Raw genomic sequence first — 22877 nt, 5'->3', positions numbered from 1 at the left:
TAAACAAATTGTGATGTATCCATATAATGGAATATTACGCAACCACAAGAAGGAATGAAAAGTACTAGTAATGCAACGTGAAATTCAAAACATTACGCTAAGTTAAAGAAGCCAAGAGGAGCTGAATATTGCCTGGCTCCATTTATGAAATAATCAGAACAGGCAAATCCACATACACAGAGATTAGTGGTTGCCAGAGGCTGGGAAAAGTGAGAGATAAGAAGTGACTACTAGTAGGTAGGTATAGACTTGTCTTGGGATTGATAAAATTGTTCCAGAATTAGTAGTGAAAGTTGTGTACCCTTATGAATATACTATCTAATATAATGAACATCACCATATTGTACACTGAGAAGAGTGAATTTTATGGCACATGAAATATATCTCAATTAAAAGGTTATAAAATATTTGTATAAACTTCAGTTATACCTTTGTGGCCACTAGCTTGCTGGCTAACTGCTAATTAAGATTAGGAAGTAATTTCCCCTGTTATTACAAAAGGTATGGGAGAAGATGAAACTATTTTAAAACTAAGAACTCGAGGGTCCTCCCTGGTGGTGCGGGAGTTTAAAGCACAGTACTGGGGGGGAGGGAAGTACAGTACTATGAGGGTAGCGCCACAGCTGCTTTAAGTTCAATCCTTGGCCATGGAGGTGGCCACATGGCCTGGCAGACCTCTCCTGTCTTGCCTGCTGCTCCCCTCAGCAGTGTACTTCTTCAATCTGCCTGTTCTCTCTGGTGAATGTTCTCACCCCCTGCACTTCTGGATTATACCCCAATTCTGTAATTCTGTATGCATAAATAAATAATCTTTTAAAAAAACCCCAAGAAGTAAGAACTTGATTTCTTTAAAAAATAAGAATTCGGGCCCTCCCTGGTGGCGCAGTGGGTTAAAGCACAGTACTGAGAATCTAAAGCCGCCTCCGCATGAGTTCGATTCCCGCCTGCCCCGGAGGTGACCACATGGCGCGGCAGACCTCTCCTGACCCGCCCGCTGCTCCCCTCAGCAGTGTACTTCGTTGATCGGCCTGTCCTGTTCCCCACTCTGTCTCTGGTGAAGCCTCTCACCGCCCCTGAGCCTCTGGCCTGTATCCCAGTTCTGTATGCACAAATAAATAAATCTTTAAAAAAAAAAAATAAGAATTCACTTTCACAATTGTAAGAGCACATGTACTTTTTTGACATGTGCAATAGCATTTATCAACAGTATGGGATATTGTTTGTTACATGTCCAATTTTCTTTACGTAGGCTACTGCTTCTCAATTTTTTCTTTTTAAGAAGATTTATTTATGCAAAGAACTGGGGTACAGGTCAGAGGTACAGTGGGGTGGGGCTTGAGGAGAGAGAAAGGATTCATCAGAGACAAGAGTGGGGAGCAGAACAGGCACAGCCACTGAAATATGCTCCTGAGGGGAACAGCAGGTGAGACAAGAGAGGTCTGCCTGGCCATGTGGGTCAGCTCCCTGGCTGGGGATCGAACTCATGCTGCAGCAGCTATCTATAACTTGATAGTGCTGAGGCTTAACCTCTTGTGCCACTAGGGAGGCCCTTCTTAGCCTTGTCTTGTTCTATAGTTTAAATCTTTATCTTCTATATATTGTCAAGAAGCAAAGTTTTGCTAAGTTTTATTTTTTGAAATAAAAACAGATGAAAGCAAAGACACTGATATTTTCTGAAACTATTTATGATATTCCCATTTCTTTTCCCTGTACAATTGAGAATCACTCATGGTGACATTTTACAGTGTTAACTAACTGCAAGACTTGTGAATATTTTGTATTCTCACCATTTCAAAATAATTCCTCAAAAAAAAAAAGAAAAAAGAAAAAAAAACCAACTGGCAACCAGTTCTGTTTTCAATTTATTATATTTAAAAACTCTGAAGTTGGAGAGCACTACAGTTACTTAATTTTGGTACCACACTGACCTTGGGACATACACTAGTTTCAGTTCATTCCATAACAGTAGAGAATAGGGGGAAAAATGAAAATGACTTCTTAAAAAGATAGGCGTTGGAAAGTTTCCTACTTAGTGTAAAGCATGTTTTAAGGATGAGCTAAAAAGCCAGGAGAACAAGCAAGTTAACAATGTGGTCGAGAGCTCCTCCTAATGGCACAAAAAATGAATTCTCATCACTTTGTCAGGAAACTCTAGAGTGAGACTACATAGGAAAACTGGATTGCCCTTCCCTTAGGGGGAAAAAAAAAAACTGTTCAAAAAGTAACAAGGAAAGGCCAAACAATAAAAACATCAGAGTCTTGACAAACATATACAAAAATATGTATGAGAAATGTGCATGAGAAGGTTTTCAATGTGAAAATATGATTTGGCAAGAGGAAAACAAATTAGAGAGAGCAAGCAAAAAATCCACAAAAACTTCATTTACAAGTTGGTAGATTAATCTACTAGGCTTTAGCTTTGCCAGGTAGTCTCTACAAAGAAAGTGGGCAGTGAGAACAAAGGAGAGAATCTGTAGACAAACAAGAATGTACAAGTTACAAGTCCATTCCATGGAACAGTTAAGGGTAGCTAAAATTATAAAACAAATAGTGTCTTTCCATAATTCTAAGTATTAAGAGTAATATCTGTTGAATGAACACAAATATAGACATATAATTTAAAAGGTAGTATGATAATTCAAGTTGAAGTTTTAACTCAGGTAGCACTTACTATTTACCAAAAAAAAAAGTTTTCCTACAGAAGAATTGATTTAAAAGATAAATCTGAAGCTGACATGTGAGTGTGAGTGGAATATACTTAATCCAGAGAAAGAGCTATAATACTCGCACCAAAGTGGGCTACAGGTAAATATTTCCACTTTGAAATGCTGATGCATCATGAATTTGGGACAGCAGAACTGGCATACCAACCACACAGCATTTGCTCTTGCAGCAGTGATTCCTGGCTCACAGTGACTACCTTCTTAGTAGGAACGGGTTTATTCTCACAGCTAACATGACAAACCCTACTGCCAGTGCTTAATTGTGTAAAAACAATGGTTTTTTGAATCTTCATAGTCCAAATGTCATATCCTTATATTTGTTTCCAACACTGACAATAGAAATTTTTTCTAGAGGTTGTGTCATTTGAAGCCCTCAGGAAGCCTAATAAAACAGGGCTTTCTATACCAATTCAGAAGGACTGCACATTAATGAAAACTCAGAAAATAAAATAGTGGCCATCCCTATTGTAGCCTCAGTGACTCGGGCTGTGAAACTGGATTCTCAGATCAAATCAGTAGTTATGAAGGGAAGGGGGTTGTTTCTACACTAGCTTTTTGATACCAATAATCAGAACTTTTCTCTATAAAGTTGTGTGGGGGAAGAATGAGAGAAAAGCATTATCTGTCAGTCTTTTTACAGTTTTATGAAATAGCACTGCTCTAATAAATTCACAATTAAAAATGATTTGATCCTATTGTCTGGAATTAGTCATCTATTTGTTTTTACAAATATAAAGTGAATTTTCATACCACATACTGAAATACTGCCCACTTCTGTACTTTCCCAGTTGGGTTATTTTAACACAGTATTCAGAATGTGTGTAAGGAGCACTGGTTGTTTACCTGGTAGATGTGCTTGTCTTCTCCACTGTGGACATAAGTCTTGCAAAAGCATCAGTTACTTTGAGGCTTGAGGTGGAGATTTCCAGCTTAGAAGTTGTTAACTCATATAACTCTGGATCCACACCTTATAGTATAAAATGATAGTCAGTGATGGCAAAATGTAATGGGTTATTCAATTAGCCACAATTCAAGATGCAAAAGGCAATTATTCTGTAAACATCTGAGTCTTTTACCACACAACACATTTTTAGGTGACATTTATTTTTTAAATTATCACTTCCATTTTCCACAGTTCTCATAAAGTGGGAAATAACTTAAAAAATTCACTTCAGAGTAAATCTTATCTTCATTAGTTTAACATTTATATTGCAATACCACCCAAATACTACTCAAATTTCTAACTTGTAAAAAACTGCGAATTTGGATTTGTTTGTGATATGAAAGTTACTGTTTTATTAATAAAATGCACATACCTTGTTATAAATGACATCTTATCTTTTAAATAGACTGATTAGTCTCATTTTTGAACCTTCCTCCCTGACTATTTTTTCTTTCACAACAAGTTTAGAAACTAAAATAAAGTCTCAAATATGGTAAACTATTTGGCTGAACTATATTCTAATCAGCTAAGCATGAAATATTATTCAAGGCATCTTATTATTACTGAGGCTAAACTACATACCATACTGTTTCTTCAGGAAAGATGTGAGGCGGGTAAACTATTCTCAGAAAAAGTGAATAAAAATGTTATTTTTCGACAAAATGAAAGTCCTCTCATGGGTCAATTATATTTCTATGGTCTCATATCTGAATCTAATAGTTGAAATGTCTTATTAGAGGAATTAAAATAAAGTTGAACTAGATTTATTAAAGTTTATAAAGTCCTTCTCCATCTGATTTTACTAATATGCATATTTACATTTCCAAGAACATAGGTTTATAGTGAATAACAACGATGATTAGAAAAGAACAATTAAATATTTTCCACTTAAGCAAAACTTGGACTAATAATAAGGAAAAAGTATAATCCTATACTTTCTGATAGTAGGAAATTATGTGAGGTAAAAAGTTTAATACATAAAAGGGTATATAAGAGAAAAGCAGACTGTAATGAACAATGTCTGATCGTTTTATTGATTTTAACCAATTATTTCTACGAAAGTCCTGAGGACTAACAGATAAAATGATATATAAATACATACAATGAAATTAATAACTTCCTTCCCTGTAGATTAGTTCAAGCTTAAAAGGAAAACTAGGAATTGTCTTCTATTAGCCAACTTTGCAGATGACCAGCAGATGGAAACATAGATCTCAGATGTTTACAGAAATCAAACAAGCAAAAGCAGCTTCCACAGTTACCATGAAGGAAGGCAGGCTATAGAAAATGTCCGTTGACTTTCCCAAGTTCTTAACATATCATTAAGGTACAGTTTCAAAATACCTTAAAAAAAACCTTCTCATTGTATTTCTATAGTAACTATATAGGTTGCAATTGAGTGTAAAAAAGTGTAGATGTTGTAAAGGGACAATATGAATCCAAAGTACCTCTTTCCTCCACCATGAAAGGTTCAATTCCAAGTAAACACATTTAAAATGATGCCCAATGCATAGTACAGAATAAACAACTACACTCTAACTGGCAACAGGAAAGTACTAGTAAAAACTTAGTTGGGTTTGTAAAATACTGCCCAGTGGACTGTCAAACAGTAAAGTGGGAGATTAAAAAAAAAAAAGAACAACAAAAAACCCCAACAACCCTCTTAAGCCCAAACCAAACACCATCAAACAAAGAAAGAAAGAAAGAAAGAAAGAAAAAAAGTACCATGGCTACATTTTATATTTAACAAGAGAGCTACTTACTCTACACTAATAATTAAAAAATTAAGAGTAATGTTTTGATGGAAGAGCTTTTTTTTTTTTTTTAACAGAACCTTAATGAGGCATAGTTTAGTTATGTAACTAAAGCTAGCCAACCAAATTCTATGCCAACCTTAGGTCTCACACACAAAATAATTAAATAACAGCAAGCTAAGACAAAATGACTTTCCCAGAAACAAGTCAGAAAAAGTGCAAGCGAGTGGTGAAATGGAATACTAAGGAAGGGGTTGGTACCTAGTGCTTGATGTTGTTTTAACAAAACCCAATAGCAATAAAAAGAAGCCAAAGCAAATTTGATCAAGTTTATAAAGCAGCTAGAGCATATTAATAAAAATACGGAACAAAAATATTTAAAAGGTTCCAAAGTAACAAGGATCACATTTGAGCATGCTAATTTTACTTCTATTACATCTCTAAACTTCTGAAGCCACCTGCTTTTCTTGAAGCTTTGCATACTGAGCTTGGTTATCAGGTAATCTGTCCTTCTTTATGTGGTCAGATTATCTGTGCTCCTATACACAGTTTTTTAACTAAGCTTGAAATGTAACCAAAAATTAAATTTAAATCAGATTTTAGGCATACAAAATAATGATCTCATTTAAACTGAAATACATGACAAAACAAAGCAGAGAGAAAATTAAAAATGGGAGCTTAGTAATTCATTCTTGGGAATACAGTGACAAGAAACTGATAATGTAAGCCTTTGGTTGTTTTCTTCCCCCTACCTCCCACCATTAAGTATTTAAGACAACTAATTAGCTCACCCAAGTCATTCCAAAGCCCACATTTAGAAAGAATTTAAGTAAATGGCAAATATAATTTTTGTAGTCAAAACCAGACACATTGGTTTTTTTCATATGCTTGCAAAATCTTGGAAACAATGAAAATAAAACAAGGGATTGAGGTTTGGGGAATCCAGTCATTCTACCAAATGGCTTGTAACTTCTTTATTGCAGGTTCAGATTTCCACAACCAGATCTTGGAAATGGGCATCCTGGGTCCCAGGTTCACCCTCAGCTGGCTCTTTGGTCTCCCCCACTTGCCCCCATGGCTCCTTAACTACTGGAAGTGGGTGGTAGGATTATCTAAGGGAGTATAACAAACCCAGCAAAAATTCAGGAACCAGGCAGGCAGTGTAAATGGCTCCAAGTGAAAACAGAGAGGGCTCCTTGCTATGCAATCAGCATCTGTATTGCACCCCACCAGCTGTCTGGTGACAAGTTGGGATTCTAGGGACTCATTAAAATCATCAAATAAAATATAAACATAAAAATACCATTATATATTTTAATCTTTTATTCAGTTAGAAAATGACAAATTACATGAGTTCTTTGGTCAATGAACTGAACTTTCGCAGGGCTAAACATTAACTTAACAGGCACTCCAGTAAATCTTAATTCCTAGCTTTTAGGATGGCATAGCAATGACTTTCTACTATTAACTTTTGTAACATTTCTTTTCTCTGAGGAAAACAGAATACTTCCATTTGAGAGCCACATAAAAACAGTAATAGTTCTACATGGGACTATGTAACTAAGTGTTAGATTCTGACATTTTGAAACTTAATCATAACATCTAGCAACACTAATAGCTAATTGAATGCTAGGCTCTGTAATGGTTCTATTATCACAGCACTACAATGTAAAGTCATCCTTGTGTACTAAAATATTCTTATATCTCTAAACTTGTATTTTTTCAAATGGATCTATAGAATATGATTTTAAAAAATAAGCATATAAAATATCACATTTTTAAACACTTACAGAAAAAAAACCCCGCCTTTAACTGTCTTAGGACATTAGGGTTGTTTTACTCTAAGAAACTACTCTCTGCTCTGAGTATTACACTGAGAAAACTTTCTTTAAAATACATTTCACTTAAGTCATTGTGATAGTCAAGATACTAGAAAACAACAATAGATACATGAAAGAAAAGTATTAGAAAGACATTATAAAGAATATAATCTACTTGTTTCCTTGTTTATAGGAAAGTCAAGTAAGGTGGTCATGCTTTTAGTAAATAAACTAGAATTGTGGTTTTAACACTCTGCTGACCTGGGATTGTGGTGCTGCTGCTAGAGCTACTGTCATCCACGGGCCCAAAGAAATCAAGGTTCAGAAGAGTGGAACCTCCACTAGCTTGAAATTCAGTGACCATGTTGGTAGGCAGCCACACAGAAGGTAAGCCAAGGGAGGAGGGGTTATGTGTAAAAAGGGGTAAGACACACACTTGAACATGCAGGTTATAATTAGTAGTCATTACACATTTTAAAATCAACATTAAAACAATGTGTACAGTATTAGTTTTTCATTACTAAGGACATTCTAAAGTAACATTTTAATTCAATGTACATTTTCTCATGTACAATGTAAATAATTAACACTTAGTAAGGTTTTAGTTAGGAATTCAGTTCTTTCAATCAAAACTCAAGCCATACCAGAAAGATCAAGGGGAAGATATACCCGTTAAAGGGAAACAATACTTTAAAATCTCAACTCAACATTAAATCACAGTACATGCCCAAATCAATCTTTCATGTTAGTAGTGCTGGTTTCTAATTAATGACTTTTCAAGAGTGACAAAGTTGTCAGTTTTAGGACACGTACTAATACATTAGCTTAGTTTAAAATATTATAATAAGGAATGTCGTAACTGCCCTACCCTGATGTGCAACCTCAAGCTGTACTGTTCCCCTTTAACTCTGAAACAGTAATCAGAAATAGTATACATTTTTATAGAAGTAGTTTGTTAATAAAAAGCATAATGATTTGACTGAATAAAGACACCAGACAACAGTAAAAGGTGCATCCAGGCTTTCCTTCAGCACTGTTATTCAATTGGATGCTTTCCAGATAGTCTAGGCCTCCCACTACAAGGGAAAGTCAAAAAACTGACAGGTGTTTTAGACAATGACTCAAACTGAGAAAGGATAAGGAGTAAGAGTAATTTTATCTGAGGGTCCAATTAAAACTTGTGGTGTCAACTCACTGAAAAGTAGCCTTTTGTGTATTTTGATCCCATGTTATTGGAATAAGTTATTCCTTGTTCAGTCATTCCTTTTTAAAATCATACATGAAATCCCATTATTTTGGAACTACCTACTAGCATTTTGAGATAAGTTTTAGAAAAAGGATCATGAAAATTATTCACTTCCATTTGCATATAAGTATTCTATAAAATATTAAATTTCAAAACTACTTTGAGTCAATAAATATGCTCTATTTGCACATTGTTTTTGGTTAAATAATTGTGCTTTGTGCTTTAAAGCCATCTCTAGTCACAAAACTTTGCATTCAAGAAAATTCCAGAAAATAAAACTACAGAAAAAATTTTCAAGTAAATTGGTCCTACCTAAAGTATCACTTACACTACTTAGATATTTCTAAAAACAAACAAACAAAAAAAGGAACTTATTTTGACTTAAGATAAAGAAACTAAAATTTTATCAAGCTACTACTACCTATATTTGGACATTAATACTGTTAATAATAGGAATGGCTGGTTTCTTGAGCAATTACTATTCAGAAAGAAAGCCTGAATTTCCAAAGATAAGAAGTTATGTTCAAACAAAAATGAAAATCAGCAGAGAGAAGTTTGTCTGAACTTTGTAGCTTTCTTAACTCTAGCTCTGGTGCTAGAGGCTCTACGGAGAGACGTACCATCTAAAGGGTTAGTAAGGCCACTGCTACTCCAGTCAAACTGGACGGGTGGTAGAGAATCCTAGAGTTGAAAACCAAAAAATCAAAAATTAATCAATACAGGTTGTAGCAACATAAAGAATCCTTTAAAAAAAAAAAAAAGCTACAGCAAGATCATTTGGCAATAAAATACCTAAACTCAATAAAATACCTAAGGACAAAATTGGGATAATTTATAACTTCAGAAAGTGTTAACACAAATGTGAAATTCTAAAATTTATAAACAGTACACCTTATTGACATTGAAACAGTTATATCTGACCAATGGAATAAATTTATATTTTCAAACAGAAATTGATATACCGATTCTATGTTAAGATTTTAATCTCAAATAAAGACTTAAAGTATGGTTTGTTAAAAATTGACTAGATTATAATAAAAATATTAAAATATTTGAAAATTTCAGACAATTTTTGCTATAGAATGATCTATTTTAAATAACAATCACTTAAAATTTCTCAATAAATAATATATAGAAACAGAGAAGATACTATACTGAAAATGAAGAGATTTGGGTTATTTGAGATCAAGTTACTACTAAAGTAAACTAGCTGTGTGATTTTATAAGTTTGTTTCCTTTTAAGTAAAACGAGAAGATCCAAAGTCCAAGATCTCTGGTTCTTTATAACCTTACAAATTATGAAGGAAACTATGGGTTAGTAGATGAGAACTGAATATTTAAGTTGTTAAAATATTTTAATCAGTTTCTCTAATTTAAAATTATAACCAGTATCGGAATTTAGTTTTTAAAATAATGTATTAGAATGTATATTCATCTCTTTTGAAGCCTGGGCTTTAAAATTTTGTTAACTGTTAAAAACAAAGATAAGATGAGCGAGTAGTACATATAAGATGAAAGGTAGCACAAAAATATATTAAAGTGAACACTACTTTATTTTAAAATATATTCTAGACCTAAAAACGGCACTTTTTTTTTTTTTTTTTGGTAGTGGTGTTGGCAACACGTATTGGAATAACTTACTTCTTCAGAATCATAATGTATCAAGGTTGTCATTTATTTTTATTGCTTGCCATTATGTTGTACTGTAAGGTGGGCACAATTAACACTTTAGACTCATTTTTTTCCTTTCTGTGTAGACAGACAGTGTTCCAGTAAGGAAGGAGCATGAATCAGATTATTTTTGCAAGTTGAATCCATCCTGTGATATTATAATACAACTGTCTTGATATCTGGGATAACAAGACAGGCATTTCATCTTCTAAAAATCAGATCAGATCTGGAGCTATTATTAGTGGGTGCCAAGGATTACGGGTGACAGTGGGAGTGGCATGGGGAGGAGATATTAAGGGAATTATTTGTGATGATGGAAGAGTTTTATGCCTTAATTGTGGTGATGGTAACATGAATCTATCCACATGATAGGATGACATTCTTGGCTTTCATATTGTATTAGAATTATGTAAGATGTACTAATGGGGACACTGCTGAAGAGTACAAGGTACTCATTATATGTATCTTTGCAACTCTTGGGACTCTATAACTATTTCACATAAAATTAAAAAATTGCCAGTGAAAATCTATAAACCATCTGCAAGACTGAAAAACAATATTTAGAAAAGATCTTCTTTAGCTGATCTCAAAGACAAACAAGATGCTCTAGATGTTCTAAGAGATTCAACTTTTATTATTCTAGTTCTAGATCAATGACCTCTTGTCACATTCAACATGAACTTCATGGACAAAACCCAGGTTTATGCAATTACAAAATCTCTGTACTAACAGCAAAGCTCTTTTATTAATATGCTTTGCCTAAATTATATCAAACAACTGGATGCTTAGAAATACTTCAACAATTTGCTGGAATTTTAGCTTCTCATACAGGTATATGGCATTTTGAATATATAGTTAATATTATAAATAACAAGTGGCTAAAACATGAATCAACATTTGGTAAAAATGAGACAGATAAAAAATAGGATACATAAACAATTACAGGCTAACTAATGGCACTGATAAGTAAAACACATCAAAGAGGATACACCAGGATACAGCTTTTTAGAATAACTTGAAGCAAGCTGGTAAGATGATTATATCAGAGACAAAAGCACTAAGGAAAACAAGGTCATAATAAAAGGCAAAAAAAAAAAAAAAAAGAGAGAGAGAGAAAGAGACAAGAGAATGGGTTCTCACCCCAGCTGTACCACTGATGTATGACTTTGGGTATATCACTTAGCCTTTCCAAATGTGCTTTTATTACAAAAGTACAGCACACAATGCTAGATACTTTTTTCTTTGTTCTAATTATAAAATTCTGATTCACAAATCAAAAAGTCACATCAAGCAGTTGTTGAGATCAAGTAGAAGAGTTGAGATGAAGCTTGCTAGTGATAACTACTAAGTTGGATAACTGCTAACCAAGATTTAATTCTCCTTAGCAGCCAATAAAAAAATGCACTGATCTTACTTAAGAGGGGGCTCAGTAATGACACCATCAATGATGTGACTTTGAAACTTAGATAAAAATAACAAGAAGTATCATTACTGCTTTTTGCCCATGAACTCTTTTCAGGTAAAATATCTTAGAAAAAACACCACTAGCAGTTATTTAACAAGTTATTAAAAAACAAGCACTGTAAACAGTTATAAAATTAATGAGTACAAACTAATTTAGAAAAATAAAAATTAAATGCGTTCCAAAACTGAGACAGAATACAGTTCAAAAAGCATGCAACCATAATGACAACTATTAACTATATTAAGTTTGAAAGTCACTGTTCAGTGATACCAAAAACAAACACATAAAAAAGATTTGGTATAGTTTCTTTAAAACAAACACATACTTAAGTGTTGAGCAGGTATTTTTTGGGACACATTTTACTATGCTGCTAGCACCAAAAGATATGACGGTTTCATCTGAAAATTATGGTTTTGGGGAAAATGTGGAGCATGGCCAAAATGTAAAGTAAAAATTATATATATATATATACTGCTTGTCAGATAACAGTGGTAAGTAGTATCACTTTACATAGAGATTCTTTACAAAGCATTTCAGATATCTGCAAAATATTTTAACCTGAATCAGAAGTATGGAGCTCAAACAATGATCACACAATTTAGTTATCAAAGTCAGCCATCTCTGCACAAAATTCTGATAGGCAAACTTAAATTTTTAAAAAATGTTTACTTATTCATGTATACAAGAGCTGGGGTGCAGGCCAGAGGAATGAGGGGTGAGAGGATTTACCAAAAACATCGTGGGGAACAGAAAAGTTAGATGTACAGGGAAGCGGCAAGCAAGACAGGAAGGTCTGTTGCATCACGTGAGTCATCTCCTGGCTGAGGACTGAACTCATACTGTAGTGGGTGGCAATAGCTTCATAGTGCTATGACTTAGCCCCTTGTGCTACCAGGGTAGCTTAGCACATTAAATTTTGAGCTTGAATGTGTGTATGCTAAAATGAAAACCTACAGAGTCAATTAAAAAAAAGTTTGAAAAATTTCATTGGGAAACTTAAAATCTAAAGTTCATGAGGATCATTAAATAGCAAAAATAAAAAAGTAAAAATTAACATTAAAAAATAAATTTACAGCTTGTTAACTCAGTATTTAGATTAAAAAAAAACTGTGCTCACTAAGAAGTAAAAGAGAATATGTATGATTGCAAAGAGCTTATTTTACTTAAGTAACAAGATAAAGTTCCATTAACTAGCAAAATAGTTAAATATGATTAAATGCTACTAAAAATGTCTATAGCAGCCTCTAAATCCTAAGACAGTAATGATTACAAATACAAGTACTTAGAGGTATATGTACAGGGATGACAGCAGTTGAATATATATCATGGAGTTGTAATTAACCTCCATTAAATTAATACACATTTGTTTTCATTAAAAGTCTTTCATTAAATTAAGACATATGGTTTTTTTATTAGGTCATCTAAACTACTTTTAGTTAAGCGTATAACTAAATTATAAAAGAAAGATGATTAAGGGTGAGGTATGACTAGGATGACATACAGATGATGATAAAAATTAGCTAGGAGCAAATGAAGAGCAATAGTTAAAGATGATAAAATAAGCAATCATTTATAGGGCTGTATGATGTGGAAGTGAAAGTATAGTGGAGGAAAAGGCAAGTAAAAGTAGCCACAAGTGATGATCACAAATAAGAACAGCCCCATTTTAAATAAATGAACCAGATTAAATTGTTCAATTTCCTTTTCTAATACCTAGCACTGTAGGAATAAAAATGTTGACTGAGACAGATATGGGGTATGTTGAGGGAAAAGTAATTCTGAAATCTGCATACAGGTCTCAGAGAGTAGCTGATGGTCAGAGGATAATATAAGGAAGATTCCAAAAGACAGATTTTACTTATTGAGATATTTTACCCAAGTTACCTTGTCTGCTAGCAAACCATCATTAAGTCCAGGGATTTTATGCATTAGGTTTCCTTGCCAGCTAATCAGTACCAATAATAAACTGGCTTGAAGGGATGTTTAAGTTATACTCAAGGATAAATAACAATGGTATAGAACGGTTTTTGAAATACAGCTAAAAGGGTAAGGCCCTTGTTTTACATCATTACTTTCTAAAGAATGTTCTTCAAAACACTAATTTTACAGATGTTATGACTCTCTCCTTCTAGGCCCTGCAGAAAGAGCTCTATGACTAAGTAAAATTTAAGAAATGAAATAAAGTTAAATAGGGTATTTGCTGTAGGATTTTTCAGTTTTGTAATGTATGTGTAGTGAATCTTCCAGGGTGATTAGAGGGTACACTATGAAATGTTTACCAAAGTTGATCCACCTCCATTAATGAAGCATTTCTGAGGATTAGTGTCCAAGGGAACAGGTTTTGGAAAAGAATGTCAAACACATTTCTATGTTGGATGTAACTGAAAATATTTAAGGTTAAGAAATAAACATACCAAGAACATGTTTTGAAAATGGTAATGTTCACTTAAAAATATTAATCTTCTGAAAGCAATGTTTGCTTAGCACTTGAATAAATTTTTAATCTGAAATGGGGAGAGTAAGCAAACCAAAATGGGTGTTTTCTTACAGATAAAAAGTGAGATGGAGGCTTTATTATTAAACATATTAGATGGAATTAAAATTTGTGCTTACTTGTATCAAGAGAGTAAAGATAAGAAAGGTAAGAGAATTTTTGGTTTTGCTGACTCACAGGATGTTTTGTTAAAGGCCACACATCAGTTAAACATATTTTCCATTTTTTAAAAAATCAAGCACTTACCAAATTTGTATATCAATAATGACCATACAAATGTTTAAACTGTAAGGGATTTTAGAGATATACCCCAAAGGCCTACAATAGATTTAAAGGACTTACCCACATCCAGTCAGTTCTCAAACTGTGCCCTTCTGTTTTCAAAAATTATTGAAGACAATTCATTATATTCTAATACTTAGGTCAATAAATAAAATCACATTTATGATGAAGCTAAAATTTAAAAGTTCTAAAAACTTGAAGTTACAAATGGATGGAAACAAACGTGTATGTAGCTATCTGTGTATATAAATACATTATTAACCTATACACATGTTTTTACCTGGAATTGGTCAGATGCACATGTGTTCATTTCTGGTGACATGGTGGTTGTCTGACCAATGGAAGCAATTTTTTCTGCAGCAGATAATGGTTTCAATGGTTCCTTGGTGGGCTCTAACATACCCTGAAAAAGGCATAAGAGGCATTAACTGGTGGTGGGGGGAATCAATCCATAAACTTTACAGGAGAGTTAATCTAAAAGAAAGCAAAAAGAAAAAACAAACATACATCTGGAAAGTACTAAAGACGAAAAGGAAATACTACTGAATTTTGTTTGGAGAAAATCTTATAGTACTATAATGGGAAACTGCTATAATGGGAAACTGAATCAAACTGTTTTGAAGTAAAACCTTGTATTTTAAATCAGACTTATTTTGAAGAGCCCAGTTATCACTGACACAAGCATAGAAGCACAAAGTGATGGAGTGGCAAGGGTACGAGGGTGGGGAAGAGGGCAGCATAGCTGTTTACTATCTCCAGGCCCGACGACTCCAACATTTTTGTATTTCAGACATGAAAACTACAGGGATGGGCACACCATGTAATGTGATGATGTCTACATACTTCTCTTAGTCCTTAATTCCTTGAACTGGCAAAGCAGAAACAGTCATTTTACAGGGGGTAACATCTTAAAATTTCTACTTGGAATGTTATAAATCTAACAAACTATTTTGAGTAAAAAAGGAAGACATCCAGGATAGGAATAAAAACAAAAAGAAAAAAAAGCATTTCGCATCAAAACTCTATAAAACACTAATAAAAATGGGTAATAATACAGATGAAAGGCCTGAAAAGCCAAGCATATATAGGCTTAAAAATAACATTTGATAAACTATGTATCAACCAGATGAAAAAGTCTCCCTTAACTGTGGTGGGCGGAGAGGGAGGCAGGAATCAAAGTTGTTCAGTCAGTAATGTTAGACTCTATAAATTTCTAAAAATCAAAGTTTTAGAATTCCCCCTCAAAAAAACTAAAATTAGAACTATTGTATGCTACAGTGATCCCACTTCTGGGTGTGTCTCTGAAGAATGAGAAGTCACTGACTCAAAGAGATATATGCAACTGTATATTTACTGCAGCACTATCTACAAGAGCCAAGATATGGAAATAATCTAAATGTACACTGGTAGAATGCTGAATAAAGGTGATGTGGTATATATATTGAATGGAATATTGCTCAATTATAGAAAAAGATGAACTTTTGCTATTAGCAGTGGAAGGAACTAAGGAAGGGACTATGCTAAATGAAGGAAGTTAGATGGAAACAGAAAAATAATAGATGAGCTCACGCATATTTGGATGATCAGGAACAAAGCAACTGAACAGGTAAAACAAAATAAGCCAGTGCACACTGACAACTGAACTGAGGTTACCAGAAGGGAAGAGGTGAGAGGTGGTAGCACGGATGGAGGGGTGTCTAACAGATTGTGGGTTTCTTTTTTTAAATTTATTAAAAAACAAAATAAATACAGTTATAACCATATATGTTATATAGGTTCTTGAGTGCACCCTTATGCTAGGACAGTGCATGTGGTGAACAATTACTGCTTTTAGCTAACTTTTCTAATGTAAATTAGTACCAAACTGGTTCTTAAAATGTGATCCCTAATCAATAGTTTTTGTATCACATAGAAACTTGTTAGATGTGTAAACTTGAGCCCTAGCCCAGACCTACTAAATAAGTAAGTAGGAGGTGGTGGACAACATTCTGATGCTTGGGAAATCTGATAAAAAGAAACTTAAAATTATTAATTCATGTACTATTCCTCTAGCTGAGATTAAAAGATATTAAATACTTCTCATACATAAAGCACCATGGGAAAACTTAAGTATAGCTAGGATTTGATAGCATATATGAAAAAGATTAAGTTTCCAAATATAAGTAATTACAATGATGGAGAAGGGATATATCATTGAGTCAATTAAAAGTTTAAAAGTGGTAAAATTACTACTAATAAAGACTGCAATTAAGGTAAAAAAGTAAAGGACAAATATTAGTCTGTAACTTCTCCAAAAATGTACATAATTACCTAATGTGCTAGCCTACACATCAGCATTTCATTCATCTACTTCCAACTAGATGAATGAAAATTCCTACAAAATTTAATTCCTACTTCCTACACAGAATATAACAATAACAACTTCTAGAATGCACTCCATGAAAAGAAAAGAGATCCAAATATCCAAAAAGTTCAAAAATAAGTTCTGGATTATATTTACCTATAACAGAGTATAGGGATGATCAACGTGTTTTGAAAATAGACAATTAATTACAAAGGAACAAAAACTGATAAAAAAATGTTGAAGCACAGAAATTTTTTTGTCTGATTCCATGAAACAAAGAACATTGTAAAAACAAAACATCCCAATTCAATATCAATAGTTCTTATTCATGGAAAATGTTTGGAGATGGAGTGGGAGAGATCAAGTTCCACAGCAAATTCATTTTCACGTGCACATACAGGTTTATATGATTTAAATTCCATACCAAAGGTTTCTTATTTTTTCTTTCTTTCTTAAAAATAGTATTTCTTCTTTATTTTCAAGTTATTGGTGAAAGAATCAAAAAATATTTTAGTTTAATCGATAGGCCATTTTTATTCACCAATAACTCTAAGACACACCAAAGGCCATTTTTATTCATCAATAACTCTAAGACACACCAAAAAAACACAAACACATCAAACTTTAAAAGTATGACTGAGTCTTGATAAGGTACACAATGAAAATTCCTCAGATATTCTGGACTACCTGGCATATCTGAAAAAAGAAAATTCAACACATTTAAAACATTGATGGAAAAACCGAGGACATCCATCCTGGCGCACTTTCATTTACTGTAATTTGTATTTCTAAGCTTATATATATATATACTCATAGCTTCAACATTGCATTATTTAAACCTTATTATTAAAACAAATGGTATCTAGATCTTCAGACACTTTTGGCTCTTCTTTTTTAAAAAGAAAAATGAAAAAGAGTAACATCCAAAGTGTATTTTGTAAAAAATTACTAAGATAAAAAATAATTTTCTCCCTAAAACAAGTGTCTGCAACAAATGGAATATAGAGAAATGTCCTCAGAGCAAGATTTGAAGGGATTCATGAGAGCAAAGAGGATACTGTATTTACCCTTTAATGTTTTCACACTAAATATCCATAAAGTATACTTTCCATGTCATGCTATGTAAGCTGGTTTTACAGAATAAATGCAGCATTGACAAATACAGGGAGAGATATTTTTGTACTCACCAACCCTGCTGCATACATGGGCACTATAACAGGCTGCTTCTTATTGCCCGTGAAGAGCTATATACGTGTTAGAGAAAAAGAACAGATATTCAGAAAACGATCTGTCATATGATAAGAGTTTTCAAAATAAGTTTGTGATGCTTTACTATATGCATTGTAAATGATAAACTAAAGAAGTTGTCAAATTGCCCATGTGAAGTTATATTTTTGATTTCCTAATCCAATTCCTTTACCCTGGACTTTACTAATTCTTTCAATAAAGAAAACACTAAATGTTTTCTGAAAAATAAGAAGTATTGGGCCTTGCTGGTGGTATAGGGGTTAAAGTCTCAGTGCTGTCAAGCTATCACCAGCTACTGCCATAGGACTTTGATCCCTGGTAAGGGAGCTGACTCACAGGGGGCAGCAGTGTGTTCCCCACTGCTGAGGGGAGCCCCAGCAGTGCCCTTCAGTCAATCTGCTGTTGTGCTCCCCACTCAGTCACTGGTGCATGCTCTCACCCCTCTGGACTACACCACAGTTCTTGTATGCATAAATGAGTACACATAAGAAATATTGATTAGAGAACTAGTTGGATAATGTTTAAAAAGTTGGTATATTCAAAATATGCCAACTTTTTAAAAAAAAACACCTAAATGTTACTTTAACTTTTCAAAAATAATATAATAATTTATTTTCACATCATTTTCTGCCTTTTTCTATCTCAGTTGTGATCCCCGTGGGCTTCCCACCACCAATTCATTCGTGTGCCATCACCATTGTCCAGTCACCTCTCCCCCACCCCCATTTTTGATCCCATTCCCCACTCCATCCCCATAAACTGTCTCTGGTTTATAGTTGCTCATTATTCTTATTATTTTCTCCCCGGGTCCTGCTATGAGTGAAACCATCCGGTATTTTTCCTTTTCTTCCTGGGTTTACAAAATATGCTAACATTTAAACCAACCAATATTTGTTTAGCCAAGGAATAAGCTTATCACAGTTTTAACAGAATGTAACAGAATTTAAAAATACCCAGCGATTGATTAAAGAAATTTCCAAGGTACTAACAAACTCACAATGTTTCGGGTGTCTATTCCCAAGGAGCACAAAAGCTTCTTGTTGCTATGGGAGCCACCCCACTGATACTGTAAACCATGTGCATCGTGGATATCCTGTAGCTCGGTCCATACATCCAGCAGTTCCCTGTAAAGACCATGATGAAGTTACCAATGACGTTTCTCAATAGTTTTCACCAAGAATTCTATTTTTATTTATTTTTGAGTTCTACTTTGAATACAACTGTGAAATACACATGTCAATTAATCATCTTATGTCAAACTATTACCTTGAAATAAAATTTATGATCAATACTTACCATCAGAAAAATAACTAAGTTAAATGCATTTGAAACAATATTGACAGTAATCAAGCAAAAATTTAGCTTCTACTTTTTATTTTAAAACAAAAACGTTTAAAAAGGAGGAATGTAATCAGTCACCATTCTACCTACCATTTTACTACAGCTACTCAGTGTTTGAGTTTTTTCCTTGAGTCTTAATCCACAGAAAGTTGTGATTAGAACATACATAAAATTTGTATTTTTTTCAGATTTTAAACATTTCCTAATCTTCAATGTATTCTTTTCCATAGCTGTGTTAATATTCTACTAGATTGATGTACCATCATTTATTTGGCCACAATCCCATAGATTTAAATAGTTTTTACTATACGGGTCCTACTTGTTAGTGCGACAATGGTTGTGCTCCTGTATTTTATGGTTTGTTTTGCTATAGAATAATATTATTTCCATAGAACAAATATCTTGGAGAGAGATTACTGGGTCTGACAATATGAACTGAGAATATCTGTATAATTACCATATAGTTTTAAAATGGTTTTAAGACAGTGAAAAATAAACATTTTTGTCTCCTCTTTTTTCAGATAGTTTCCCAAAATAAAAATCAGGAAGCTAAAACAATCTCGATTTTTAATGAAAGTAGAAGGCAGTTAAAACCCTGTATCACAAATACTAGCATCACAAAGTAGGATAAAGGACATGTGCTGACTTAGCTGAATGGAAGAAGGGATCTGCTGAGGGAAAAGAATGCCGGTAGAGATGGAGTGTAATGAAATGCAATAAAGTAGTCCAAGAATAAGAATATCTTTGAAATTAAAATTAGAAAATCAATCCATATCCTCTAACATCCAGTAACTAGTAAGAGTTTTTGAAAAACACACAATGGAGGGAAGGTTGTTGCTTAAACAAACTGAAATGTACAATATTTAAGAAAAGTTGCCAGATTAAAGTCCAGCCCTAGTGCTCAGTTCAGTTCAATGAATAAAAAAAAGAACCATACACAAGATACTTCATTTTGAAATTTCAGAATATCACCAACAAAAGATCCTAAATATAAGAGTTAAAGTTTACCGCCCATGTGCTTTTTCTCTCAGGAGACCATTAAAAGGTCTGCTTCTACAGAATGGGATCTAAGTGAATGGACGTCTTAAGACAACATATGTGTAAGAGGCCTAGCATGAATTGATTCCAGGTTAGAATAGGAAGATGAGTCTCTGGAATAAAAATGGAATGGCCAGCCTGGTAACTTTCAATTGTAAGGAAAATTCTATTAACAGGCTATTGGGAAGAACAGGGTAGGGAAAGACAGTACATTAAGGACAAAGGCAATTATTAAGTCCAAGGAAAAGCTGAAAAACAGAGTTTTTAATGTCTTTTAGTACATGATTTAAAAGCTGAGTTTTTAATGTCTTTTTAGTACATGATTTTTAAAACCTTACTATAATAATGTTTTAGAAACTAATGTGTTTAGGTAACTTTATAAATTAGAACACGTCATTTAAAAACTGTCCACTACTTACCCACTTTCAGCTAAGGCCTCTTTTGTTTTTATTTGCAAAGTGCTCTTTTCCAGCAAGTGCTTTAGGGAAGAAACTTCCTCTTCAGTATCAGGAACAAATATGGAAGGAAAACATGCTTCAAAAATTCTCTCCAGGCGGTTTAATAAAGCTGTCTGTATCAAAACACCCCCCAACAAAAATTTATTTAAAATTATCTAATTTTAATAATGTGAAAGCTTTATCATCAATACTATCATAACCCCCTTCACTACTTGAGAGAAGAAACTGCTGTTATAAATAATAATCATGGTAGTAACTATATACGTGGTATTTTATGACTATAATTTGTAGAACTGTACAATAAAAAAGCAACCTCAAAATTTGAATAATATTCCCAAAGCAAAACCAAAACAAACAGAAAACCAGAGAGCATTCATATTCTTCCCACTACAGGGGAATGTTTCATACCAATCACATACTCTAGAGTTAGGATCAGTATGACTGAATAACAAAAAGCATTATGTTATTATAGTTGAAGAGAGTCTTTTTCTTTTCCTGACATGTACACTTAAATTTTGAAAACCTTTTAGAAATATATTTGCTACTAACTGAAAAAAACCAAAGCAGGAAATAACATCTCAATTTTTACTAAGAAATTCATAAGTTTATCATTTTGATGATTTGTGTTATCATTTAGAAATTTCATTAATCTTCAATGGTGTTTGTGTATGTACATATTTTTTAAAAGAATGCTACATTTTCTCCATGCATATTCCTAGAGTATTTTCACCAAGAACACTGGCATTTTGGGGTATTCTAATTAATTAAAACTTGCTGGGTTTAAGTTAATTTGCATCTTTGGGGGAACTAGGTTTATTCTACATTTACAACCTATAGTAATATTTATTCACATTTTATAACTATATTTCAGATACATGTAAGATAGTTAACTTAGCTCAATTTACTACCTAAACATCAAATAGGAACAAGCTGTCAGTAAATTAAGGCTTGCTGGAAAATTGTGTACCACTGAAGTGATAACCCATCTATGTATAAGAAAGTGCCACAGCATGGCAATAATTCCTGCCAAATGACAAAAACAAGCTATGCTTATTTCTGTTGCTTACCATAGGAACATAAAAACCAAGAAAAATTCTATAATTTCTAAAAAATTTTATATTTTCTAAATCCAAATCTCTTTTTACATGTAGTATCATGCAAAACGTCAATAATGCATAATTAGTCTCAAGGTACACTTCTGTTATCTCTACAAAAGTTACTCTAACACCTTCATTATTTTCATCTGTGTAATATGGGAAATGCTCCTCAGTATCAATTATGAACCTAGAATTAAGAGTAGACTCAAGATCCCAAGGCTAGTGAAACCTGAGTGCGTCAAGGGGACCTGCACTTAACTCATTTCAACAGAGGGAATGGACAGACATTACTTTGAAAAGGATCAGATAACCATCTAATTGGAAACTTGATGAGCACTTGCTCCTCTTGGGCAGAGAAGGTAAACAAAAACTCACATATCACTACATTTTGTTTCTCTGCAAATTAAAAAGTCTTTCTTGTATCTGCTTTATTATTCTGTTAATGGGATAGAAAAAAAAACTACTTGTCAAAAGAAGAAAGAAATGACACTAAAACACACACAATCATTTGGGTAGCATTACACACAACTACCAGGACCTTAGCTCAAATTAGTGTAATATACTCAAAGAAACATTGTATTAACCTAACCACCCCATTTTTTTAACTTCTTTTCCAATCTCTTCTCATAAAGGATATATATAAGTTGGAAATTATAAGGTTTCATGTCTTTGGGATTATGTATTATATTTGATTCCTTCAAATCTTTTGTTGAATGAAGTACAGTAGAGGTTGGAAATTTTTCTATGTAGAGTCAGATAATAAATATTTTTGGCTTTTACACACAAGTAAGTGTGGGTATGTTCCAATGAACCTTTATTTACAAAAACAGGTGGTGGGAGAGATTTGTCTCACAGGCCATAGAATTCACTGACCCCTGAGGTAAACATATAACAAAGATTCAAATAACCCATTAATGGAAGAGCACCACTTACATTAAAGAGGAATGCCTCAA

General features: G+C 33.4%; 1 protein-coding gene across 2 annotated transcripts in view; it reads right to left on the bottom strand.

Annotated features, from left to right (window-relative positions):
* The window catches only part of AFTPH (aftiphilin), a 60444-nt gene that overhangs the window by 5280 nt on the left and 32287 nt on the right, over window positions 1–22877 (bottom strand). The window contains exons 3-9 of one of the 2 annotated variants that reach the window (XM_004691449.2): window positions 20789–20940; window positions 18988–19114; window positions 17930–17986; window positions 14679–14801; window positions 9107–9167; window positions 7502–7585; window positions 3567–3690 (exon numbers count right to left, since the gene is read on the bottom strand). In XM_004691449.2, coding sequence (XP_004691506.1) covers window positions 3567–3690; window positions 7502–7585; window positions 9107–9167; window positions 14679–14801; window positions 17930–17986; window positions 18988–19114; window positions 20789–20940 — 728 coding nt within the window. The remainder of the gene's footprint in view (window positions 1–3566; window positions 3691–7501; window positions 7586–9106; window positions 9168–14678; window positions 14802–17929; window positions 17987–18987; window positions 19115–20788; window positions 20941–22877) is intronic. The other variant, XM_004691450.2, reaches the window with a different exon arrangement.

The sequence above is a fragment of the Condylura cristata genome, unplaced genomic scaffold (genome assembly GCF_000260355.1).
Source record: "Condylura cristata isolate star-nosed mole 26May11 unplaced genomic scaffold, ConCri1.0 scaffold00031, whole genome shotgun sequence".
Lineage (NCBI taxonomy): Eukaryota > Metazoa > Chordata > Mammalia > Eulipotyphla > Talpidae > Condylura > Condylura cristata.
Note: the sequence above shows the minus strand (reverse complement) of the source record. Positions and strands in the feature narration are given on the sequence as shown.